Source organism: Malaclemys terrapin, chromosome 2, assembly GCF_027887155.1.
Source record: "Malaclemys terrapin pileata isolate rMalTer1 chromosome 2, rMalTer1.hap1, whole genome shotgun sequence".
In the NCBI taxonomy this organism is placed as follows: Eukaryota; Metazoa; Chordata; order Testudines; family Emydidae; genus Malaclemys; species Malaclemys terrapin.
Genome location: NC_071506.1, coordinates 89561995 through 89584152, shown reverse-complemented (window position 1 = coordinate 89584152; position 22158 = coordinate 89561995). Strand labels below are relative to the sequence as shown.

At 42.5% G+C, this 22158-nt stretch overlaps 1 protein-coding gene across 1 annotated transcript in view; it reads right to left on the bottom strand.

Annotated features, from left to right (window-relative positions):
* The window catches only part of GNAL (G protein subunit alpha L), a 315717-nt gene extending 293945 nt beyond the window's left edge, over nt 1–21772 (bottom strand). Inside the window, exon 1 of the mRNA XM_054018365.1 lies at nt 21077–21772. Coding sequence (XP_053874340.1) covers nt 21077–21548 — 472 coding nt within the window. The 5' untranslated portion in view covers nt 21549–21772. The remainder of the gene's footprint in view (nt 1–21076) is intronic.
* Between the last annotated feature and the right edge of the window lie 386 nt (nt 21773–22158).

Here is a 22158-nt window from a genome sequence, read left to right as displayed (position 1 = left end):
CAATTTCAAACCCAGGTACCTAAAGTTTAGGTTCCAAAAATCCATATTTAGACACATGAATTAGAAGGAGAGCCTTAAAAAAAAAAAAAAAAAAAATCATGCCAAGTACTTTCAACTCCCAACATCTTGAATGGGAGTGGTAGAAGCTCAGTACTTCTGGAAATCAGGACATTTATTGAATGAGTAATGGTGTTTTTCTATCACTAACTCATAAAACACTCCATAGAATGGTCTACAAGATAAACAGGTCTACCACCTTTGAGTTTTGTTCCCAGTTCTGCCATTTGTTTCCTTACATAACCTTTGGCAAGTCAGTTACCCATTCTGAAAAGGGTATGGACACATTCCACCTAGGCAAACAGGGCATTTTAGTAGGGGTTTTACCAGATCCGGGAGTTTCTTAATTTTTGAAAATTTGCTCCAGCCAGTTTGGAGGCACACACTGGAAATATTCTGTAGCCATTTTTTTCTTCGGCCCGCTTTACTGTCTAGTTTTCAACAAGCAATTTAACATTTTCTGTTCCTGTTCTTGCAAAATGACATATGCAAGTCTGTCAAGCCTATTTATAGTAATATTTCAAGTTTTGTGGGGTAATGCAATTTATATTGGCACACAAAGTTTTAGAAATCATGCAAAATTTTCAAGAAACTGTTTAAACAGTCTTTTAAACTCCAAAGTGTATATCCTGTTCATCTATAATATTTCCTGAACATTAAAGACGTGCTACTCCACATAGCTAACAGAAGTGTAGCACAGGGTAGTGATCCAAGGGTGGGGTCATTTGAGCAAGGGGTTCCCAAGATAAAGCCCTAAAAAAAAAACCACACCACACACCAGCATTTCATTGCAGTCACAGATTCTAGCAAATGTTGAAGTTTGAAACCCACCCTGGGCAGAAATCTGAGCACGAACTGCAAATATTGGAGAAAAATCTGACTGTTTTTTACTCTTATTTTGGAGAAATGTCATTTGGATACTGCAGATAATAAAGAAGGCACTCAAACTACACCTCTACCCTGATAGAAGACGAATTCTGATATAACGTGGTAAATCAGTGCTCTTGGGGGGTGGGGCTGCACACTCCAGCAGATCAAAGCAAGTTCGATATAACGCGGTTTCACCTATAACGTAGTAAGACTTTTTGGCTCCCAAGGACAGCGTTATATCGAGGTAGAGGTGTATGTTTGCAAAGAAAATAAATTACACACGCAATGCTAACTGACAAGGGAAGGGTGATTAGAGACTGCAAGAGTAAGTGGTAGTAGTAACAGGGGGAGAAGAGTTTGGTCTGCCTCAAGTGATGGTGTATTACAGGGAAGGGGACAAATGGGAATAGGTTGCAGAGGAGGAAAAGAGGTTGGGTATTCAGGTAAGGGGAGGGGTTGGAATTAGTGGGAAGGATTGTAGAATGTGAAGGGTACCAAAGGTAGTTGGGGATTTGGGGAAATGGGTTGTCAGCCCTGAATTCTCCCCTTCCCTGTGTGTCCAGTATGACCTGGGGGAGCCCTACCCCACTGCAAGGGCCTGAGCCCCTCTCCCTGCCCATTGCATGTTCTGGGATTGGGGGGGAACCCTGCTCCTCTTGGGGTGTTTGAACCCCTCTCTTTGCCCCCCCACATAAAATATGTGTGGTGCCTGAAGATAATGCTAATTTACATCTGAAACCCAGAAAATAATTAAGATACACAACACCGGCATGTGGAATGGGGAAGGAAGTCCAGAGTGTGAGGGAAGGGCCCAGTTTAGAAGAGGGGCAGACTGAGTGGGCCTAGAGAAGCTTTGTTGAAACAGAGGAAGGAGTCCCAGCTGGGGGGTAGGAGGTTAATGGGAACGAGGGATCCAGCTTAGCATTCAGTTCACACTACATAAAGTGTGCGAGTCAACCCTCCAGTAAGTTGCTGTCTGATGTGTATACTGTAGCAGACGGCAAGAGACAGCAAGGATCAACATCTTACATGTTAATGGCCTCTACGGTGCCAACTAATGGCTTAATGGGATGGGAAAGAGAGGGTGAGCTGAAAGTGCTGGCAGTGGGACTACATGTTGTGGAAAATGGATGGAGAAGCAGGTGAAGGAAAAAGACACATCCATCTTCTCTCCCACCAGGGTGGATAAAAATCAATGATTTAAAAAAAAAAAAAAAAAAAAAAGATTTTTTGATTGAAATAGTATTTTTATTTTGTTACTTAGATTATAATTAATTTCTTCTTTTTAAAAATAAACACGTTTAAAATGAAATCTGAATTTAATACAAACTATGTTAAGGCCGAAACTTACTATCTTCTCTTAAAACATTGAAAAAAAATATGCTGAATCAAAGAGCCTCTACAAAAACTTTGAATTAACGCCTGCTTTATACTATAAACAATCAGGGAGAAAACATTTAACTTTTGAGGTAATGCTTTATAAATATTGCACAATAAGTTACATACTATATTATGGGCTTGTTTTGTTCAATAAAAATAATTTTGTATGCTGTTTCATGTGTTTAATTAAATTCTGTTACCATCCTAATGCAGCTTGACACAAGTCATGAGCAAAAAGTTAATCCTCTAGGGAATAAGCAATAGATTATTCACCATTTTTTAACTGTAACACTCCCTCACTCACCCCGGAGGAGGGAGGTCACTGAAGGGTTGGCGGTAGCCCACCTCCAAGCTCATCTCGGTTTAACTGGAGCTTGGGCTTGCCTGGGCTCAGGCAGCCAGCAAACAATAGTCTTAAGGGGCTGGCTCTAGCCTGGACGGGGCTCAGGCAGCCAGCAAACACTACAGTCTCAAAAGGTAGGCTGGGGCCTGGGTTTGCAGGGCTCAGGCAGTCAGCAAACAACATTCCTAAGGGGCTGGGGCCACTCCTCTTCAGAGCGAGAGCCCCTTGCAGAGGAACGAAGGTCAGCCACCTGGTAGGGGGGGGCAAGGGGACACGGGCCCTCCCTACTCCACCGCGTCCCAGCCCAGGGCCCTGGCAGGGGCAGAATCAGCTGCCCCGGGGTCGGCGGGGATCCAGCCGCAACGCGCCGATGCTGGGGCTCTGGGCTTTGCAGCCAGCCCTACGGCGGCTGCCCCTGGGCCACTTCCTGCCTCCCCTGGGGTGGGTACCTCTGACGTCCAGTCATTGTCCGTCTCCTCCGGGTAAGCGGCGGCGGGCACTCTGGGCCACTTGTTGTCCGCGTCTGGGGCATGGGCCGAGCCAGGTGGGGGATCTGCTCCGTGCTGTTCTGGAACTGGCGGGACATCCTTCCCCTATGCAGGCTTCCCCCTGAATGGGCTGTGGGTTTGGTCTTTTATACTGCTGGCCACGCCCCTGTCCTTCCGGCAAGGGAGGCGAGCCAGCCTAGGCTCTGCCCTCCAAGGGGCATGTAACACTCCCTCACTCACCCCAGAGGAGGGAGGCCTGTCTGCCTCACTACACAAACATACTAAAAATGTTTGAAAATATTCAACTATATAATTGCTTAAATAAATGTATATAGATTGCAAAAAGATGTATGAAATTTAGTGTAAAGACTATTTATTTGTAAATCAACATGTTTTAATGATTATATCAACCACTGAGAATCCAATTTTCTTTAGGAAGTAACTGAAGTAAATGGAAAAGTTGATTAAAATTGATGATTTAGATCGAGGCTTTTCACTTGGTGATCTAAAACAAGCCACCCCGTGTCACACACTTAAAATTACTGTAACCACCACATAATTCAAGCTGTCAAGATCTTGGGACACAGATCATGGATGAGATTTCACTCAATGGCTCTTTTAACCACTACACATTGCAAACATTTCAAAGTATGGCCATTATTCCCCATTCCATTATGACAAAATGTGGGGGCAAGAGAACTGAGGAATCACTTAACCATGGGGCCTAATGGGGAAAAACAAAACAAAAAAACACAACACTGAACTGGGATTATTCCTAACTCTGCCAGACTGGCCTGCTAGTTGACCTTGGACAAATCACTTAATCTCTCTCTACCTCAGTTTCCCATCTGTAAAATAGAGGTAATAATGTATGGTTCTTTGAAATTTACTACTGAAAAGAACTATATAAAAGTTAGGTCTGCTCATTATTGCCTAGCCACAATAGCACACCAACTGCAAATCTAGGTAAGAACTACAACTGCATAAATCGCCATTAACTCCTACTAACAAAGACTTCTGTTTAAAAAACAAAAAGAAACCCTAGGAAATAAAATGGTGAAAGACTTTATTAATACAGAATTACAGTTGCCTGGCGATAGCTCGTGCCCTTCCAGAACGTCAAGTTCCGCAACATTCAACACTATATATCCTGGTGCAACCTTAACTCTGCCTTCTTTGAATGATGTCCCAAAACACCCAAAGTCACAATATGTCTTTCCACTATAATGGATGGGCACTACCTGAACTTGCTGTACACGCTTGCTATGGGTATTGTCCAGAGTGACGTGGGGGGTGAGAGTAATCTGGATTTAATTATGGGTAGGGGAAAAACATAGATTTAGGGGATATCCTACATGAGTCTACTCCCCTGACAGAATACCACATTTGTAAAATGTAACAACGACTTCATAATTTTTTACAACCCATTCATGCAGGATATCACCTAAATTGGGGTCCACAACACGGTACCCGCGGGCGCCAAGTGTGTTTTTACTACAAGTTCCGTAACTCAATGTAAAATCCTAGTGAGGAGAAGGCAGGTTAGTTTTCACACAAGTGAATACTACAACCTGCCCTGTCTTCACTAAGATTCTACATGGAGGTAGCTACCTTGCATTAAGAACACACCTTCCCCCCCTCCCCAATGAAGGCAAAGGCTGTATCAAAGAGGAGGCAATTATGAGCTTGAACTGCCTCAACTGTGCACATTATGCAAACAAAAGTCTCCAGTTTCCAGAGCTAGCAAGCTAGCACCTTTTAGGAATGCTAAATTCACTGAATGTAAACAGAACACAATGTTTTCCCCACAGTCAAAAGTTAAACATAGAAAGCAAGAACTAAACCAAGGAGCAATTAACACTCACTTTTCAAAATAAGAATTAGTACTCAAGCTTCCAATGGCCATGTGTGTTTTTCTGCAGTCCTTAGTGATGTTTCCCATTTGTGAAAACTTTTTCAAGTCCCATCACCACCTCCCTCCCTCAGTGGAGAAGGGCAATCCTGTAATGAAGAATCAGTGGATACAAGGAATAAACAGGATATATTTTTAAATAGTTTATGTCCTATTTGATAATGTGTGAATATCTGAGTTAAGAGATTTCAGTCAACTAGTACAGAATTATTTAACTGTTCAGTGCATCTTTGAAAAAAGTTCCTCTTTAGACATCTTTAAGATTAGAACCTAGCTCAGTAATCTGATTCTTTAACTTCTTATGCTTGAGCACCTTTAAAAACAAAAAAGGTTTAAATAATTTAAGCTACATCCAGTATAGAAACTTTTTTCCAAGACTGGTATGATAGATTTCTATGGTCTTCTTAGCAAGCCTATCAGCTTAGGCCTGGTCTACAGATTTTGTAGAGGTATACCTATTTCAGTTAGCGGTGTGATATTTTACTATACGGATGTAATTCAAGTGGTACAACTTGTGTATTTAGACAAAGTTATACTGACAGAACTCCCTTTGTTAGACATCCTTGGTTCCAGCTATCAATGCAAGCTATAAAATGGGATATTCTCCCACAAGCCTATGCTCCATAGCACTTTGTTCCCAGTGACACCATATGGTTTGTGAAAGCTATTGTAGCATTTCCTTTTGCACCAACTCAGAAGTACCTGCTCCTGTAATTACTACACACCAACTGATTTAAAGTGGACTGCAGGTAATGAGAAGTTCTAAATCAAAGAAAAATAAGATGTTGTAATGGGACAGAAAAGTTAGTTATTATCATTCAGACCTTTCGTTATTTCTGTGCAAATCTCTGTGGACTCTCTTCTCTCAGAGAGAGAGTGCCCTACTTCAGTATAATTTAAGTTGGTTAAAAGTTACTGTGTAAATAAACCCTTTTATTGAAGGTAGGTGTTAAGTAGAGTAGGGGCACCAAAAGAAAAGGATGAAGAAAAGGAAGCCAATAGAGCCATGAATTGGCTGGACAGTGAACTAGAAGGCAGTGTTAGGAAAGAGCAGGCTGGTAAAGGAGCAGGTGAAATCTACAGTTGTAGCACTCACAGAACTATTGCTACACCATTTGACCTGAGAATGGCCTTAGCACACCAGAAGTAAAGTGTAACATGTCATAAGGGAAGTTATCTTGACAGCTTCATAATACAGAATGGACTGAACAATATTCAACTCCTATTCGAAAACACTGAACAGCAGACTTTTATTAATTTTAATTTTTAAATTAAACCAAAAAGCTGTGCTAGAGAAGATTTTTTCAGAGAAAGGGAATAATGCAAAACAGCAACTACTGTTTCTAAGGTTTTTCATGGAGAAGGCGGGGGAAGTAATCAACAAGAAGTGGGTCAAAAACTTACCTATTTCTGCTGCCCCTTCAGCTATGGTGAGTCAGATAAATTACAATCCACATCCATACCAGCCTCAATTTTAGTTTTGCAAACCAAAACTCAACTGATTAAATTTTAGATAAAAAATGGCTGCCTCAACCACTTTTCAGATTCACTTCCGCACACATTTTTTATTAATTATTTGGCTAAGATATTCAATCAAAGGAAGATGGACAGTTCTACCTACACCAAAATTATTTCAGTTTGTAAGAATACTGGGGAACTACAATGGGGGATTTTTAAGCAACAAAGCAACAGTATGAACAGTATGAAATGTCAGCTACTTCTGCAAGTTATCTATAGAATAACTAACCTTAGCAGGATTCAGTTTAAATAGACTGCACAAGCTCTGTGCGATGGCCTGCTCCATCACTCACCAGCTCGGAATGCATGGACCATTCTTGGGCAGGAGTCATTCAGCAACAGAGTGGCCTCCCCTAAAGCAGGGGGCTCATCCTTCTTGTCAGCCTCCTGGCAGGACCAGAATACCTTCCTGATGAAGCTGGCCATGCACCTGAACCAGGATCACTCAGGGGGAGCAAGAGAAAGGGACCTTTCCAGGAAATTGCCATATCGTCTGGGAATCCATGTGTGGCTCTGGACCCCCAGGAATCATTTGGCTCTTGGCACACAAGACAACTTAAGTGCCCAGACAGGGGCTCGAACCCTGGCTTCTCAGATTAAGAGCCTGATACTCTACTGCAGGCCTGCACAACATGTGGCCCGGGGGCCACATGCGGCCCGCGTGGGCTCATTGTGCGGCCCGCATGGGTTGAGTAGATGGGCTCACTGTGTGGCCCGCGGGCGGGGGGGGAGGGGTGAGTAGACAAGCGGCGGGTGAGGGAGGGGGGCTGAGTAGGTGAGCGAGCGGGCAGTGGCAGGGAATGAGTAGACGATCCGGGAGGCTGGAGGGCCGAGGAGGCGAGTGGGCGGGCAGTGGCGGGAGGTGAGTAGGCGAGCCGGGGCAAGGGAGCTGAGGAGGCGAGTGGTGAGTTGGTTGCTGACCTGTTCTACTGATCTGGTCTTGCTTCCACCCCCTTTCCCAGGGTCGGCTCCAGACACCAGCAAAACAAGCAGGTGCTTGGGGCGGCACATTTCTAGGGGCGGCATTCTGGCGCCGGTCATCATAGGTGCCGACTCCGGGGCATGGGAAAAAAGTGCCCTCGCTGCCCCAGTTCGCCTCCGCTCCGCCTCCACCTGCTCCCCTGAGCGCGCCGCCACCGCTCCGCTTCTTCTCCCTCCCTACCAGGCTTGCTGCACGCAAAACAGCTGTTTCGCGTAGCAAGGCTGGGAGGGAGGAGAAGCCAAGCGGCAGGGCGCTCGGGGGAGGCGGCGGAGGTGAGCTGGAGCGGGGAGTGGTTCCTCTACCCCCCCGTTACTTCCTGCACCCCCTCACCTTAGCTCACCTCCACTCTGCCTACTCCCCTGAATGCGCCGCTGCTCCGCTTCTCCCCCCTCCCTCCCAGGCTTGCCACGTGCGAAACCGCTGTTTCGCGCAGCAAGGCTGGGAGGGAGGAGAAGCTGAGCGGCGGGCACTCGGGGGAGGCGGTGGTGGTGGAGCGGAGGTGAGCTGGAGTGGGGAGCGGTTCCTCTAACCCCCCCATTACTTCCTGCGCCCCCCCCACACTAGCTCACCTCTGCTCCGCCTGCTCCCCTGAACGCGCTGCTGCTCCACTTCTCCGCTCTCCCTCACCTGAGAGGGATGGGGGAGAAGCGGAGCGGCGGCATGCCCGGGGGAGCAGGCGGAGTGGAGGTGAGCTAGGGCGGGACGTCACGGGGGGCCCGTAGGAAGCAATGGGGGTGAGAAATGCGGCACGCCAGGGGAGGAGGCAGTGCTGGGGATTTGGGGAAGGGGTTCGGAAGGGGTGGAGCTGGGGGCACGAAAAAGAAAGGGGGAGGCGGCCAAAAATTTTTTTGCTTGTGGCGACAAAAATCCTAGAGCTGGCCTGCCCTCTCCAAGCGTTGCAACTGTCCAGAGGTGCCTGCCTTCCACGCCTTCCTCATTCACACCTCATTCATTCAACAGGGCAATCGATTACAAAGTGGGGGGGAGATCTTATTCTACTTCTAGCAAAAAGACATTTTTCTTTTACCTTAATTATACTACCTTAGGGGCCACTATAACATATTCCCGAGGTTCAATACTGCTGTTTCGGTGGGGCAGCGCTGGGGAAGAGGGTTTAATTCCGTGGAGCAGATGGCTTATTAACATCTATCTTTCTGTAGTTTAAGTGATTACAAGTAATGAGGCATAAAAGTCAGAATTGGTACCAAGAAATAAAAGGTAAAATGCAAACTAATACCCAAGAATACGATTTTGTCACGGATTCTGTGATTTGAATGGCCCTCCATGATGGCTTCCGCTTCAGCCCCCGCTGCTCACAGAGGTGGGGCTGGAGGAGCGGTCAGTCCCCTCCCCACTGCAGCGGTGGAGCTCGAGCTGGCAGCTGCCCCTCTGCCCCTAGACAAGTCACAGGCTTCCATGAATTTTTGTTTATTTTCTGTGACCTGTCCATGACTTTTACTAAAAATAACCATGACAAAAATCTTACCCTTACTCCAAGCTATGTGAACTTGAAGCAAAAAGTTCTCTCTCACCACATGCTCCCAGCAGTCTGGCTAAATATCTTCAGCCAGGACCATTCCCCCAGTTCATGATGCTTCTTGTGTCTTTCAAATGTTGTTGATGCTGAGAATAGAGATGAGGGGAGAGAGGTGATTTACAGACTCTGTTCTCCCTTCTTATAGCATTTCTCATCTTTGAGAATCATCTCCAGCTGGGGTTCAGACGACAGTAAATCTGTTTGCCAAGATGTAAATTTCTCACTCACAGCTGCAGCAGCCGGGGGCTGTGGGGTACCCCTGCTACCTGCAGCTCTGGGGCTCCCCCGCTGCCCCTGGGGGCCAGGAGCTGCGAGGTACCCTACCACACACAGCTCTGGGGAACAGCTGCACTGCCCGCTGCTCTGGCAGCCTCGGGCAGCTGGCCCTGGGAAATCGCCTGAACAGTGGCTGATGAGGCTGCCCCTGGAGACTGCCTGAGCAGCATTCCTGGGAGCAGTGGGGGCCAGAGCAGGCTGCGCTGCCCCCGCCCCCCTCCCCAGCAGCTGGTGCCGCGGGCTCCCCCCAACATTCAATCAGGGTATTTATGGTATAAGTCATGGACAGGTCACGGACCATGATTTTTTGTTTCTTGCTCGTGACCTGTCCATGACTTTTACTAAAAATACCTGTGATTAAATAGTAGCCTTGCTCATTACTTGTACTCACTTAAAATCTCTTTGTAGTTAATACACTTATTTTATTGTTTTATCTAATCCAGTGTGCTTAAATTAAACTTAATGTTATGTTATGAATTCAATCCATGACTTTGTGAGACACATTACAATAGTAATGTAATAGTGACAGCCACAGCTAATGAGCATGAATACTGCACACATTTTATGTCCAAGTACTTTCATCGTTCAGTTTGCTGACTGAATACCTCAACAATTAGATACTTCTACAAACGTGAAATTTTCCTCAATAAATTCATTTTCCAATGTACCTGTACTAAATACATTATATTTTGCGATGCCCAAAAGTTCCAGATCTACAAAGTACATATGAATGAACAAGTTATTCCTTTGTCTACATATCCTCAGTGTGTCCTGTCTTCTCTATGGAGGTCTTTTAGGTTGCAAGTTCTTCAGGGAAGGGAAACTGTTTTTTGTAATACCATGGATTTCTTTGAGGAAATATTGTTCCACCTTATCACTAGGTTGTTCAAACTGCAAATTTCTACTAATCGTTCACAATTTTGGTTCATGTCCAAGCCTCTGCCTCACTAACCCATCATTGTTACTTCCAACCTTTGAGTTAAAAAATAATCAGTCACTATGATATATTTTGGGATCTTGGAGGACATATCCTTTAACAAATCATAAAACACATCTTTTTCCTCATTTGGCTTTTTTGTTGGTGTATAGCACTGTATGACAGAGTTTTGGGAGGGAAAATCTAGTCTGAAAGTGAGCTCTGATAATGCTTTCTTTGACTGATTCCCACCTAGTCAGTATGCTTGCTCTGCTTCAACTGACATTAGGATTGCTACGCCACCTTCATGTCTACCATCCCCATTCCTGGAGCAGATGATGTGGGCAGTGACCATAACCCTCACTAATTTGAAGATGAAGTTAAAGAGGATGAAGAAGGTTAAAAGAAGACAGACTGTCGACCGTGCACAACTAAAAAATCCAAATACAACAAGGATGCAACATGACTTCTATGACAAGTTAATATAGACACCATCAGAAAAGAGAAAGAGGGTAAACTAGAGAAACATTACACTGAAGAATAGAGAAAGCAGTCAAATCCATCAACATGACACTCAGAAGCCTGAACTGACCAGCACAAGACTGAAATGGACACTATATACCTGAGGGTGCAGGTAGAGAATGAAGGGAAAAAAAAGAAAACCCTGCCATTTGTCTTGTGTAATTCCAAGCACATCACAAGGATGTAAACAATAGTAATAGCCAAGGGTATCCCATTTTTAAAATGGGACAAGAACTAGCAAGCCCATAACAGGTTCAATGTTTCCAGTCAGACACTTACAACAGCATACGCTTGCATTTTGTAGCACAAATGTCCAACATTTGGGGAGGAAAAAAATCAACTTCCCTCATCACTGATTGCGTGTAGTGGATTTTTGAAGCTTGAAGCCTCTGACATGTAGGAATGTGATATTCTAGAACACTTTTGAAGTCTAGTCAGTCAGCACTCCTGTTGCAAAAATCTATTTTACATTGCAAGTATCTTAATGCCACACATCTGATATTCACTGATCTTCCTTAAAGAAATCTACATCATAAAGCTACTGCATTCTAACTCCAAATTCCATTGAAGCCTATTCTAAACTCACTTCTAAGGTCACAGAAAGAATGGGTCTCCATAACTGGAGAGGTTATGTTGCAGCAGAGTTGTTTAACACTTTGTGCAAAATTCACCCCATCTTTTAAAGAAGATAAAAAGGGGGGGGAAGCAAGTTGCTCCATATTAAGCTACATGTGCTCCAAAGGACAAGATTCTGTGGTCTATGCCTTCTGCAATGTATTACAGACTTCATTCTTCCTACTGGAAAAACCTTATTATCCTATCAAAATGTGTCAGAAATGAGATATGGAATATATCACATATATTACCAAAGATTTTCTCTTTGACGGTTACAATAGAAACGCTATGCAGAGAGAATCATGTTCTGATTTATTGTTACTGCAAATATTCTCAAGCTTGTTGCTTATCTCTACTGTGTGTACTAAACCATACCATGAATGGAATGTTTTCCTTCCTCACAGTTTTAAGAGGCCAGTTGGACAATGATCTTGAATTTGTTTCTCAGAAACACATTTCCTTCTTAGAGAGGCTATCAACTCAACCATCCCCAAACATTTGTTTGAAAGTTTCACATCTGCTATAAAATTTCAACACCCAATATAACTAGAATTGAAAGAAGTTACCAAAACACACCCTATTCCCCCCCCCATTTGTTTACTTTGTGTATTTAAATGTTATGTATAAACCAGTGTCACTATTCCCATGTCTAAATTATAAAACATCAACCAGATAAGAGAAAAAGCCTTAGAATTAAAAAATAAAAAATAAAATCAAAAGACAGTTTATTTAGAGTGCTCTGGCCATAACTGGAACTTTTAGTGAATTTAAAAACATTTATGTTGATCGTCTCCTTTAACTACACCTCAAAATGACTATCAAACATTTATACTGGAAGATATTTCCTAATGTCATGCCTTGATGTTATTACATTCCAAGACTGGATCTTGTCTTTTGATGGTTTGTACACAAAGACTAAACATCATACAGGCAGACAAAAAATGCTGAGAACAGAAATACAGAATTTCTTTAATACTGCCTATCAGTTCTGATCCCACTCTTTGAAGCCTCATACAAACAGTGAATTATCTCTGCTTAGACAATCTGCTTAATGCAGTTTATTAAGAAAAAAAGTAAAGTATCTTAAATCTCTGACCTTGTAACTTTACAGTCTTATGTGCAGAAGCGGAATTAAAAAGGATTTTAACATATACATGTGCAATATTAAAAGAATATTAATCACTGCTGATCAACTTGCTTTGCAATGATATTCTTACAGATATTCTCATCCTTCACTCCCTTGTTTTCAACTGAGAAAATATAAGAACGAAGTATAAGCTATGGCAGATGGTAAATATTAGATTGTCTCAAATAATTGTTCTACAAAGGCCAAATTCATTCCTAATCTAGAGCAACTGAGGGAAATAAGTGGATTTACACCAGAACTAAATTTAGCCTCAACTTCCTACTTCCCTTCCCCACCCTGTGGGGCTTTTTTGGGGTGGGGTGGGGGATGAAGGCTAAGCCTCTTATTGTCTTAAGAAAAATTTGTTCTAACAATTTCCTTTGGGCACTAAGGTAAGATGTTCAATCTCATAATGCTGCAACAAACAATTACAGGTCATGAGACAAAACAAGCTTGTGACTGACAGAGACATTCTGTCAGTGGAATTAAAGATATACTGCCTGGTATTACTGTTCCATCAAATGAATTATTTCAGCATTTCTATCTACAACATTTAAAAAAAAAAAAAAAAAAACACAATTCAAAGTTGAAAATTTTATTTACTGAAAAGGAGGATTATTACACAATGCAAAAAAGGATTATTGTTTGCTTTATTTTAAAAAAATGTTAATGAAGTACATTCTCTACTGGATATAGAACCCTGTATGGTCAGAGAAGGAGATTGAGATTTTAGAATTTTAGTCCTGACCCTGTCATCATCTGCAGTGTGATCTTGGTTAAGAAGCATCTGTTCTGTGTCTCAGTTTACTCATGTTTAAAATGGAGTCAATATGTATAGAGCATGAAAAATACATTCATCCTGTGTAAAGTGACAATTTCTTCAGCTGTTTGTTTCCTTTTAAAGAATACTTATTTCTTTATAGGTGGAAATCAAGCTTTCTAAATGTTAAATGATGCAATGCTAACTTCAGCTGACTACAGACAGCTCAAGTGCCTCTGCTCAGGACTTCAGCATCAACAGAAGGAAGTTAGCAAAACTGGTGAGTCTCATTGCTGCTGCTCAGAACCTAGGGACCAAGTAGAGCTGCTGAAGAGAATCAGGTCATTCTGCTGCTTGGGAAAGCAATGATCAGCAGCAGAGGCAAACAAATAGACTATTCACAGGCATATACCACCAAAATAAGGTTGAAGGAAAGACTGAGAAAAGATATCCTATACCATTGCAGTCAGGAGGTTCAGGGAAGAAAATTATTCCTTCCTTACACCACCCACATGATGCATCGAGTTGTTCAAGTTTATCAGGCACCTAATCATTAGAGGCTGATAAGAAGGAACCGTGGAAAGCACTCTAATAAAAATTTCAGCACTTCCTCTTTCCCACAAGCTGGCCCGGGTGCTGAGTTTCTCATCAGAGAATTGCCCTGAAAGCTTATTTTACTTATCTTTCATATCAATTTAAGTCTAGAAGTTGTATGATAAATTTCTGTAAAGTCCCCTCAAAAATGTGGGGCAGTTTAATTTATGAAGTATGATGCTAGAATGAAAAAGGCACTATGGAGTATTATAAACATTACAATTACTGTATTTGGACACATCTAAAAGGAAAAATATATGCATGATTGAAATACCACATGAGGGCCTCTATTAGACAGCGGAAAGTTTTAAAACATACCTTAAAAAAAAAAAAAAAAACAAACAGCCCTCTTCTCCTGAATCATTCTTCTATAACATGTAAGCCTGATGTAAATTTAAATCCCAGAACACCCCCTTAAGTATTTTAAATCCACTTTACAGTCTGAGCTAATGAAAACTATATAAAAAGCAATACAATAGTGCATCAGATTTTCATGCTAACTTATCAATTCTACCAAATGTCTATTTTGACATTTTTAGGAAACTACTATACAGAAGTCTGAATCCATAGCATACTCTGATGATTGTAGGGTCTGTCTCTTCAGAGCAGATACACATTCTCCACAACTTACTGCTCCCTTCCACATTCATTAAGAGTGGAGAAGACTTAAAAACATTTTTTTAAAGAAAAGCAGGCAAAAACAAAAAAGTTTGAAATAGGTTAATAATTAGGCAAGGGTTGAGTACAAGTAATCAGTGGCCAAAAGCAAAAGAGAAACTAACAATGATTAGATCAAGAATCAGTTTCAGCAGCTTGCACATGATTTTAGTTTCTTTTTAATTAATTTGTGCACCTATCACTGTCCTGAGCACACTGCTTATTGGCTTTTTTTTTTTTTTTTTAAATCCTTAATGTGCGTCTTCCAGGTAGGTTGTAAGCTCTTCCCTCTTCTCCTGTGTTTGTATCGCACTTAGCATAAGATCATAAAGCACAGCATTTGGTAAGATGTCAGAATGACATGAAAGATTTGGTTGTTTTAAGAGCCATTTGCTTTAATATGATGGTAAAATACATAACAGACCTTTAACTCAGAGACTTAAGAAATTCTGTTCCTGACACTTGTACGTTCAGGTCTATATTATAATTGCCTACATACAATGGGTCCTGAATCTATCAGCACAAAACAATAAGATCATTAGTCTAGTAACAACAGTCAGTGCTCTGCCAACAAGAATGTGTGATTGATATTCCACAGAACGCCAGATATGATGCTCCAATTAATTCAGTTACAGCACATGCTATCACTTTCTAGTAGTACAGAAGTTTATTACAAGCACAACAATACAGTCAGAGGTTTTTAAGCAGGCATGTACTAGAGGGGCCAACTTCTGGCTTAACAATAAGAGTCCGCACCTATATTTGCGCTGAAGAAGAGGGTGGACAATTACAGACTTTAAAAATATCTTTTTTTTTTTATTTAAAAAAAGATCTATTTAATTTCATGTTTTCTCTTTAAAAAAATGCTGCATCTATAACCCCCATCCAAATTTTAATGAGTTAAAGAGTGCTGCTTTTTTAATTATGTACAGAATCAAGGGGTCTGAGGTTAACTCAAGATTTATAAAGATAGCACAATGTCAGGTACCGCATTAAATAAATATCTGTATTATTTTCAGTCTTTACAACTGAATCAATACTGGTATTTACAATTTTTTTCCAAATGTAAGTGCTTTCAGTTTCTGTTGTGCAGAAAAGCTTTTTCCTTAATTACTTGGTTTCAGTTTAGCTAACAAGTGCTAAAAGAACATTTTCTTCATTTGGATTAGTTTCCTTCAAAGTTGAGGAACGAATTCAGAGTTGAAAAACCAGGAAAGCTTGTTTTTGCTCTTCCAATATATGAATAAAAACTGGGTGGGAGATGATGACAGTTACTAGTCAGTTAGCTGGGGTCTAACTGATTCCTTCCTGACCCTGAACATGGCAATTTTCTCTCAGATCAGATGGGCAGAGACCTCAGGGTTTCCGCCTTTCTCTGCAGCATGGGGCCTGGGTCACTTCCTGGTCTGAACTAGAATGAGGGCTTGTCTATACAGATGCTACATACATGGATGGGAGGATTCTCTGGTTACAGTTGCCAACCCTCCAGGATTGTCCTGGAGTCTCCAGGAATTAAAGATTTTTTCCACCCCCCTGAGCAATGTAGTTATATCAACCTAATTTTATAGTGTAGACTAGGCCAAAGTGGTGGATCCTCTGCAACCTGAAGTCTTTAAATCAAGATTTGAGGACTTCAGTAACTTAGCCAGAGGTTATGGGCGGGTGAGGTTCTGTGGTCTGCAACGTGCAGGAGGTCAGACCAGATGATCACGATGGTCCCTTGCGGCCCTCGAGTCTATGAGTAGAGCCCTGCATGGATGCAAACACTGTATCCACACCTGATCCGCGAACACTGTCTGTGGATATCCATGGATATAGAGCAGATATCTACAGATTTGCATCTATCTATGAGTCTATGAGATTTTAAAAAGGTATTTAGGTGCCCAAAAATACAGATTGGATGCAAACGCTCATTGATTTTGCTGAGAGTTAGGCAGCTAAGCTATTTAAGCATTTCTGAAAACCCCACAAGGCATCTATCTGTATCTTTGGGCACGTAAATACCTTTGAAAACCTGGCCCATGGTGACCAGAAACAACCCATCAATTCAATACCTATGTCAATACTATTGCTTAATCAGTTTTAAACACAAAATGTGTTTTGATCAACTTTGTTTTCTTGTGTATCCAGCACGTTTATGGTAGTTTTATGTAAATAAAAAAAAATCCAATGTTAAAATGCTGCTTCTGTACATTTTTAATTGGATGGAAATTGGAATTCAAACACGGCTTGACAAACATCCATAAAAATCATTGCCTAGTAAATAAGCGATGCACCATTCATCATTTTTTAAAAAAGTAAAAACTGATAATCTGAATAAATCTATGTAAAGCTATATAATTGTTTTAATAAATGTGTATAGATATAATGTATTCTCCTGGAAAGTAAAAAGTATCACCATCTTTATTGTAAAGGCTATATTTGGTTGTAAATCAGCATGTATTAATACTTATGCCAACCAAACAGAATGAACTTACTTTAGGAAAACAGCTAGAAAGTACAAACGCAAAACAAGATTAAAAGCAATAATTTAAATCAATGTTTCCAGCTTGATTAAAAAAAAAAAAACAAAACTGTGATTTAAATCAATCCACTTTAGCAAAAAAACGACAAGAGGTGTAATTACAACTGTTATTTTAGTGCAACTTTGTGTGTCAATAACCCCTTAGAACAATGATGTGGGTGAGAACTCACAGCCTTCAATTCTCCATTAATGAAGTAGAAATGGAGAGCAAAAGAGATTCTGTGACTAAATAACTCAATAAACATGCACAAATGACTAATGGTACATAAAAGAATCAAATTTAAAGTTCTATTTATAAGTTACTTTATTCAGTTACCAATCATAACATTTCCAATTTAAAATAAAATTGACATCACATAACGTGTCTGAAATTTTATATAAGACATCTTCAGAGAGTCAAAGTTTAAGGGCAGAATGAACCACCAGATAATCAAATCTGATCTCAGGTACATTGCAGGCCACTAAACCTTGCACAGCCATCCCTGCAGTAAGCCCAGCAATCAGAATTAGATCAAAGTATTATAAACCCCAGGAGACAAGCTATTATGTGCCACAGGCAAAGAACAAGAGGAACTGAGGTGTACCAATGCATGAGCCCTCCACAATGGCAGGACATTAATTTGGAGAGCTATGCCCAGATGATCCTACCCCTATCCCACAATCCCCAACACAGTTTCAGAATTATACATTACAGTTTAAACTATTAAAAATGCTGATGAGTTTATCTACTGAAAGGCTCAAGGTGGCCATGATTTTTTCCACGATAAAAATGTTAAAGAAAAAAAAAAAAAATCCACCAACACATACAAGCTTTGCAATTATAAAAAAAAAAAAAAAAAAAAGTTAAACATACATATTTAAGACTTTCAGCAGTCATAATTTACATATCTAATGACAGAAGTCTCTGACTGGTTTCAGTTAATTTCTTCTATGTTAAGGATTTTTGCATACAATAGGGCTGCATGCCTCTAGTGCAAAATGTACATAGAAAAAAATAAATGTTTATGTATTGTTTTGAATATGTGAAGAGCTATATAAAACAAAGTTTTATTTATTTTATTCAAGTTTAGTTTGGCAAGCAACTTTTCTTTCTCACACCTTTTTTCAATTTTTGAAGGACAGTGACCCCTTAAAAAGTAATTAATTTAAACCCTGATCTTGCAGCTGGTTCCAGCCCCGTGATCCCTTGCATTTACATGGAGGAACAAGTGGGTCACAGGTGTGGACCTCATTAAAGGACCCAGGAATTTATGTTAAAATGAGATCCCTAGTGCATTTGTTCAGAATTATCAACAAACAAAAACAAAAAAAAAACCCACCTTGCTATTATCTCTAAGGGGCTTAAACAATTTTCAGACGTTTTTAAAAACAATACATGATTACTATAAATGAAAGAATAGGGGAATATATTTCTCTATTTTGTTTGTTTCCCATGTGTATCTGACAGAACTTTGTATCTAGCTACTGTTAGGGTTTCTCTTGCTTAGGCCATTTCCTTTTCACACAGCAGAAAAGAGTATTTTTTTAAATAGGAAAAGGTGAATGTAAAAGCAAGTATCTTGGTGAGGGGACATCAGGGGCAGGAAAAATATATAGTTATTTTAAAGTAGGCCATATTTCAAGTTGATAGTGTCCTTTTATAAAGAAGGATTTTCTATCCACACAACAATATACAAGGAAAGAAGTTACGATGTATCAGACAGAGCTTGAACAATTTACTTTATATATCTGAAAAAATGAACTGCAAAGAGGAGAAATAGTGTTTTGCCAGTTACTGTTTCTCTGATATACAGAGACTTTTTAGAAAGCTGATTTTTTTCCAGTTATTAATTTAGACATAAACTCCTCTCACTTATTCTTTGCTGCAGAACCTGAGCAGCGATAGCAACACAAGGCTCCTGCAGCTTTACCTGTCCCAAATGAGCGATGAAACAATGCCAATTTCTTAGGCCCAGATCCTAAAAGACTTACATACATGCTAAACTTTACATGCTGCAAGTAGTCTCCTTGACTACAGTGGGGCATCACAGTGCATAAAATTAAGCACATACTTAAAATCTTTGCTGGATTGGGGCCTATGACAGCAACATACCATCCCCCCTTCCCTAATTTGAGAACAGGAAGAGCTGCAGATTAGACTGCAATTACTATTGAGGTTTTTGAAGTGCTGAGCTAATATTTTTAGTATAGGTAGCAGCTTAGTGGGTGGGGGAAGAGAAAAAAAAATTGTATCCTTCTTGAAGAGCTTTGTGTCTCTCTGGTCTACTATTTTAATGCCTCCACATTAAAAGACCACACACTAACTCCATTTATTTGCCAGCAACCTTTTGTTCAAACAATGGCTCTTTAGAGGCAGGCCACTGTTCAGGGACAACTGCTTCTTCTGTCCACATTGGTATCAACCACACTGTTTTACAGATCAGAAAGAAAATAAAAAAATAAATCATCAATGTATCTTAATAGGATATAAATTTTAAAGCTTAAGCATTGAAGTTGAACTGGTAAAGCGTGTGGTAGGGGCCACTTTTATTTTTATAGAGAGTATTGTATTCCAAACAGTAGGAATTTCCCCCTATAATTACCAGCTGTGCTATATATTACAAACTTCCAGACAATAATCAAGTCTGTAGTTTATTTTTAGAATTTGAGTGATACTGTTCTGGTAAACATGAATTACACCTTAACATAAGGAAGTATCTTGGAGACTGCCATATTACATTGTTTTGTTCCTCCCCCCCCCCCCAAAGTCAAATGAAGGAATGAGTTAAAGTACAGCTGTATAAATAAATATACCTATCCACACTCTACATGCATTACAGAGATCCAAGCCAACACACAAGACAACACATATTTGTACTTCCCTACCCCTACCCCCCCCAAAAAAGGTATTTCAACACTAACATAAATTAGTGGTCATGCTCAGGAGGCACCCAAACCCCTTCCCTTAGACCATTTAAAAAAAAAAAAAAAAAAAAAAAAACCACACATAAAAACCCTGCAGTCTGACTATTCCATTTCCTGCAGGAAATTAGATTGTATTAGATACGCTTACAGTATAAAAACCACAGGGGTATTAGCTGCGATTAAGCCTCTAGAGAAGACTATTAACTAATATCTGTAAAGAGCAAATGGCAAACAGCACATAGTATTTCCGAAAAAACAAGTCACATTGCAGGGTTGTATTTTTGTTTGGTTTTGGGTTTTTCCCCCCCTCTTGAAAATAGGTAAGTGAACCACTATCTTTGGAACAAGTATATGCTAAAGAATATACATACCCATGCCGAATTACTTTCCCTCATATGCCCTAGACCTTCCCTAAAATAACCAGCCCATTATTTCCTAGCATTACAGCAGTATGCTCATTACGAGCTACAAGCCCGTACTACCACTTCCTATTAAGCCATCAGTGGTTCCACAAAAGTAGCAAAGAGGAGGCTCTTTGACAGATCACATTCTTTATTCAAAAGCCATTTTCATCTTCCATGCATCTGATTTTTGAATTCCTGAGATGCCAGCACAAGCGCCGTTTACTTTTCGGCTAGACAACACAGACACACACACCGCATACCACGCACACCTCCTCCTCCTCCTCCTCCTCCTCCCAGCTGAAAATGAAGCCTGCTCGTTCCAATCTCCACATCACTTCTGCTTTGCTGCCTGGGTGGAGCAGCTCGCCTTTTATAGGGCTAGTTACAAATCAAATTCTCCATTGCAAAACCATTTCAAGACCCTGGGAGGTGGACACAGGGGAAAAAAAGGTGGAAACCTGGCTGGGGGAGAGAGAGGGCCAGCAACCTGGGGGAGGGGGAAAGGAGAAAGAAGGCGGGAGACAGAGGGAGAAGCAGAGCTGTAGAGAGAAGAAGAAAGGGGGAGAGGAGAAGAAGGACGAGACAAAGGAGGGACTATGGGGGACGCCAGAAGGGCTGGCTGGGAGCCCGGCTGGGCACCTGCTGGCCGAGGGCTGCGCGGGGGCGGCCCGACTCCCCCTTGCACACGTACCCAGCAGCAGCAGCCTGTGCGTTTGCTTGTACTCCCGCTTCTGCTCCTTCAGCGCCCGGTCTATGCTCTTGCTGACTTTCCTCGCCTCCTTCTCCGCCTCCCGCTCCTCCAGGCGCAGCTTCTCCCAGGGTCTCTGCAGCGCGGCCGGCTGAGGCGGCTGCCGGGGCTGTTTGCCGCCGGGCTTGGGCAGCGGCTGCCGCTCCGGGGCCGCCCCGTTGCCGCCTCCGTTCTGCAGCAGCAGCGGCGGCGGCGGCGGCCCGTCCGCCTCTCCCCCGGGCTTGTCTGCAGGGTGGAGCGAGCCCCCGGCCCCCGGCTGCCCGCAGCAGCTGCCTCCCCGCGGGGCTCCGAGCGGCTGCGGCGGGGGGGCCGTGTGCTCTGCGGGCTGCTCGGGCTCCGAGGCGGCGCTGGAGATGGAGCCGCCTCCACCGGGGTCCCCAAAGAGCCGCGGGCGCAGACTGTAGCAGAGCCCCATGGCTCGGTGCCCCTCCCGGGGACAGGCTCTAGCGCGGCGGGGCTGGCCTCAGCGCTCGCCGCTGGCCCTGCGCTGCCGGGGTCCGGCCGGGGAGGGGGCGGCGGGGAGCCCCTCACGGCCCCGTCGGGCCATCTTGCATTTTCCTCTCCGACTCCAGGCGGCTCCTCGGCTCAGATCACCTGACACGGAGCTGCCACAGTCGCCGCGTCCACCTTACCGTAAATACCCCAGCGTAAGCCCACCGCGCAGGCACAGAGCGGCGGGGAGGGGAGGCCCTCGGCCCACACTGACAGGCTCACAGCCATCCCCTCCCACAGAGCCTGACAGCTATCCCCTCGCACGTCACAGCCCCCACCGGCTCCCCACACACATTGCCCGCTCCTCCGCGCTCAGAGCCGTCCTCTCAGACCCCCCCCAACTATGTTATCGCACATCCCTTCCCTCACACACACAGCCCCCCACACTCCCCCCTCGCCCCCTTCCCTTACCCGGACAGACACACCCTCTGTAAACATCTTCCTCAGACTTATCCCCCTTCCTCCTTTATACACTCACCCCCACCACATCCCTTACTCCCAGACACCCTCCATAAACTTCCTCTCCTTTATAC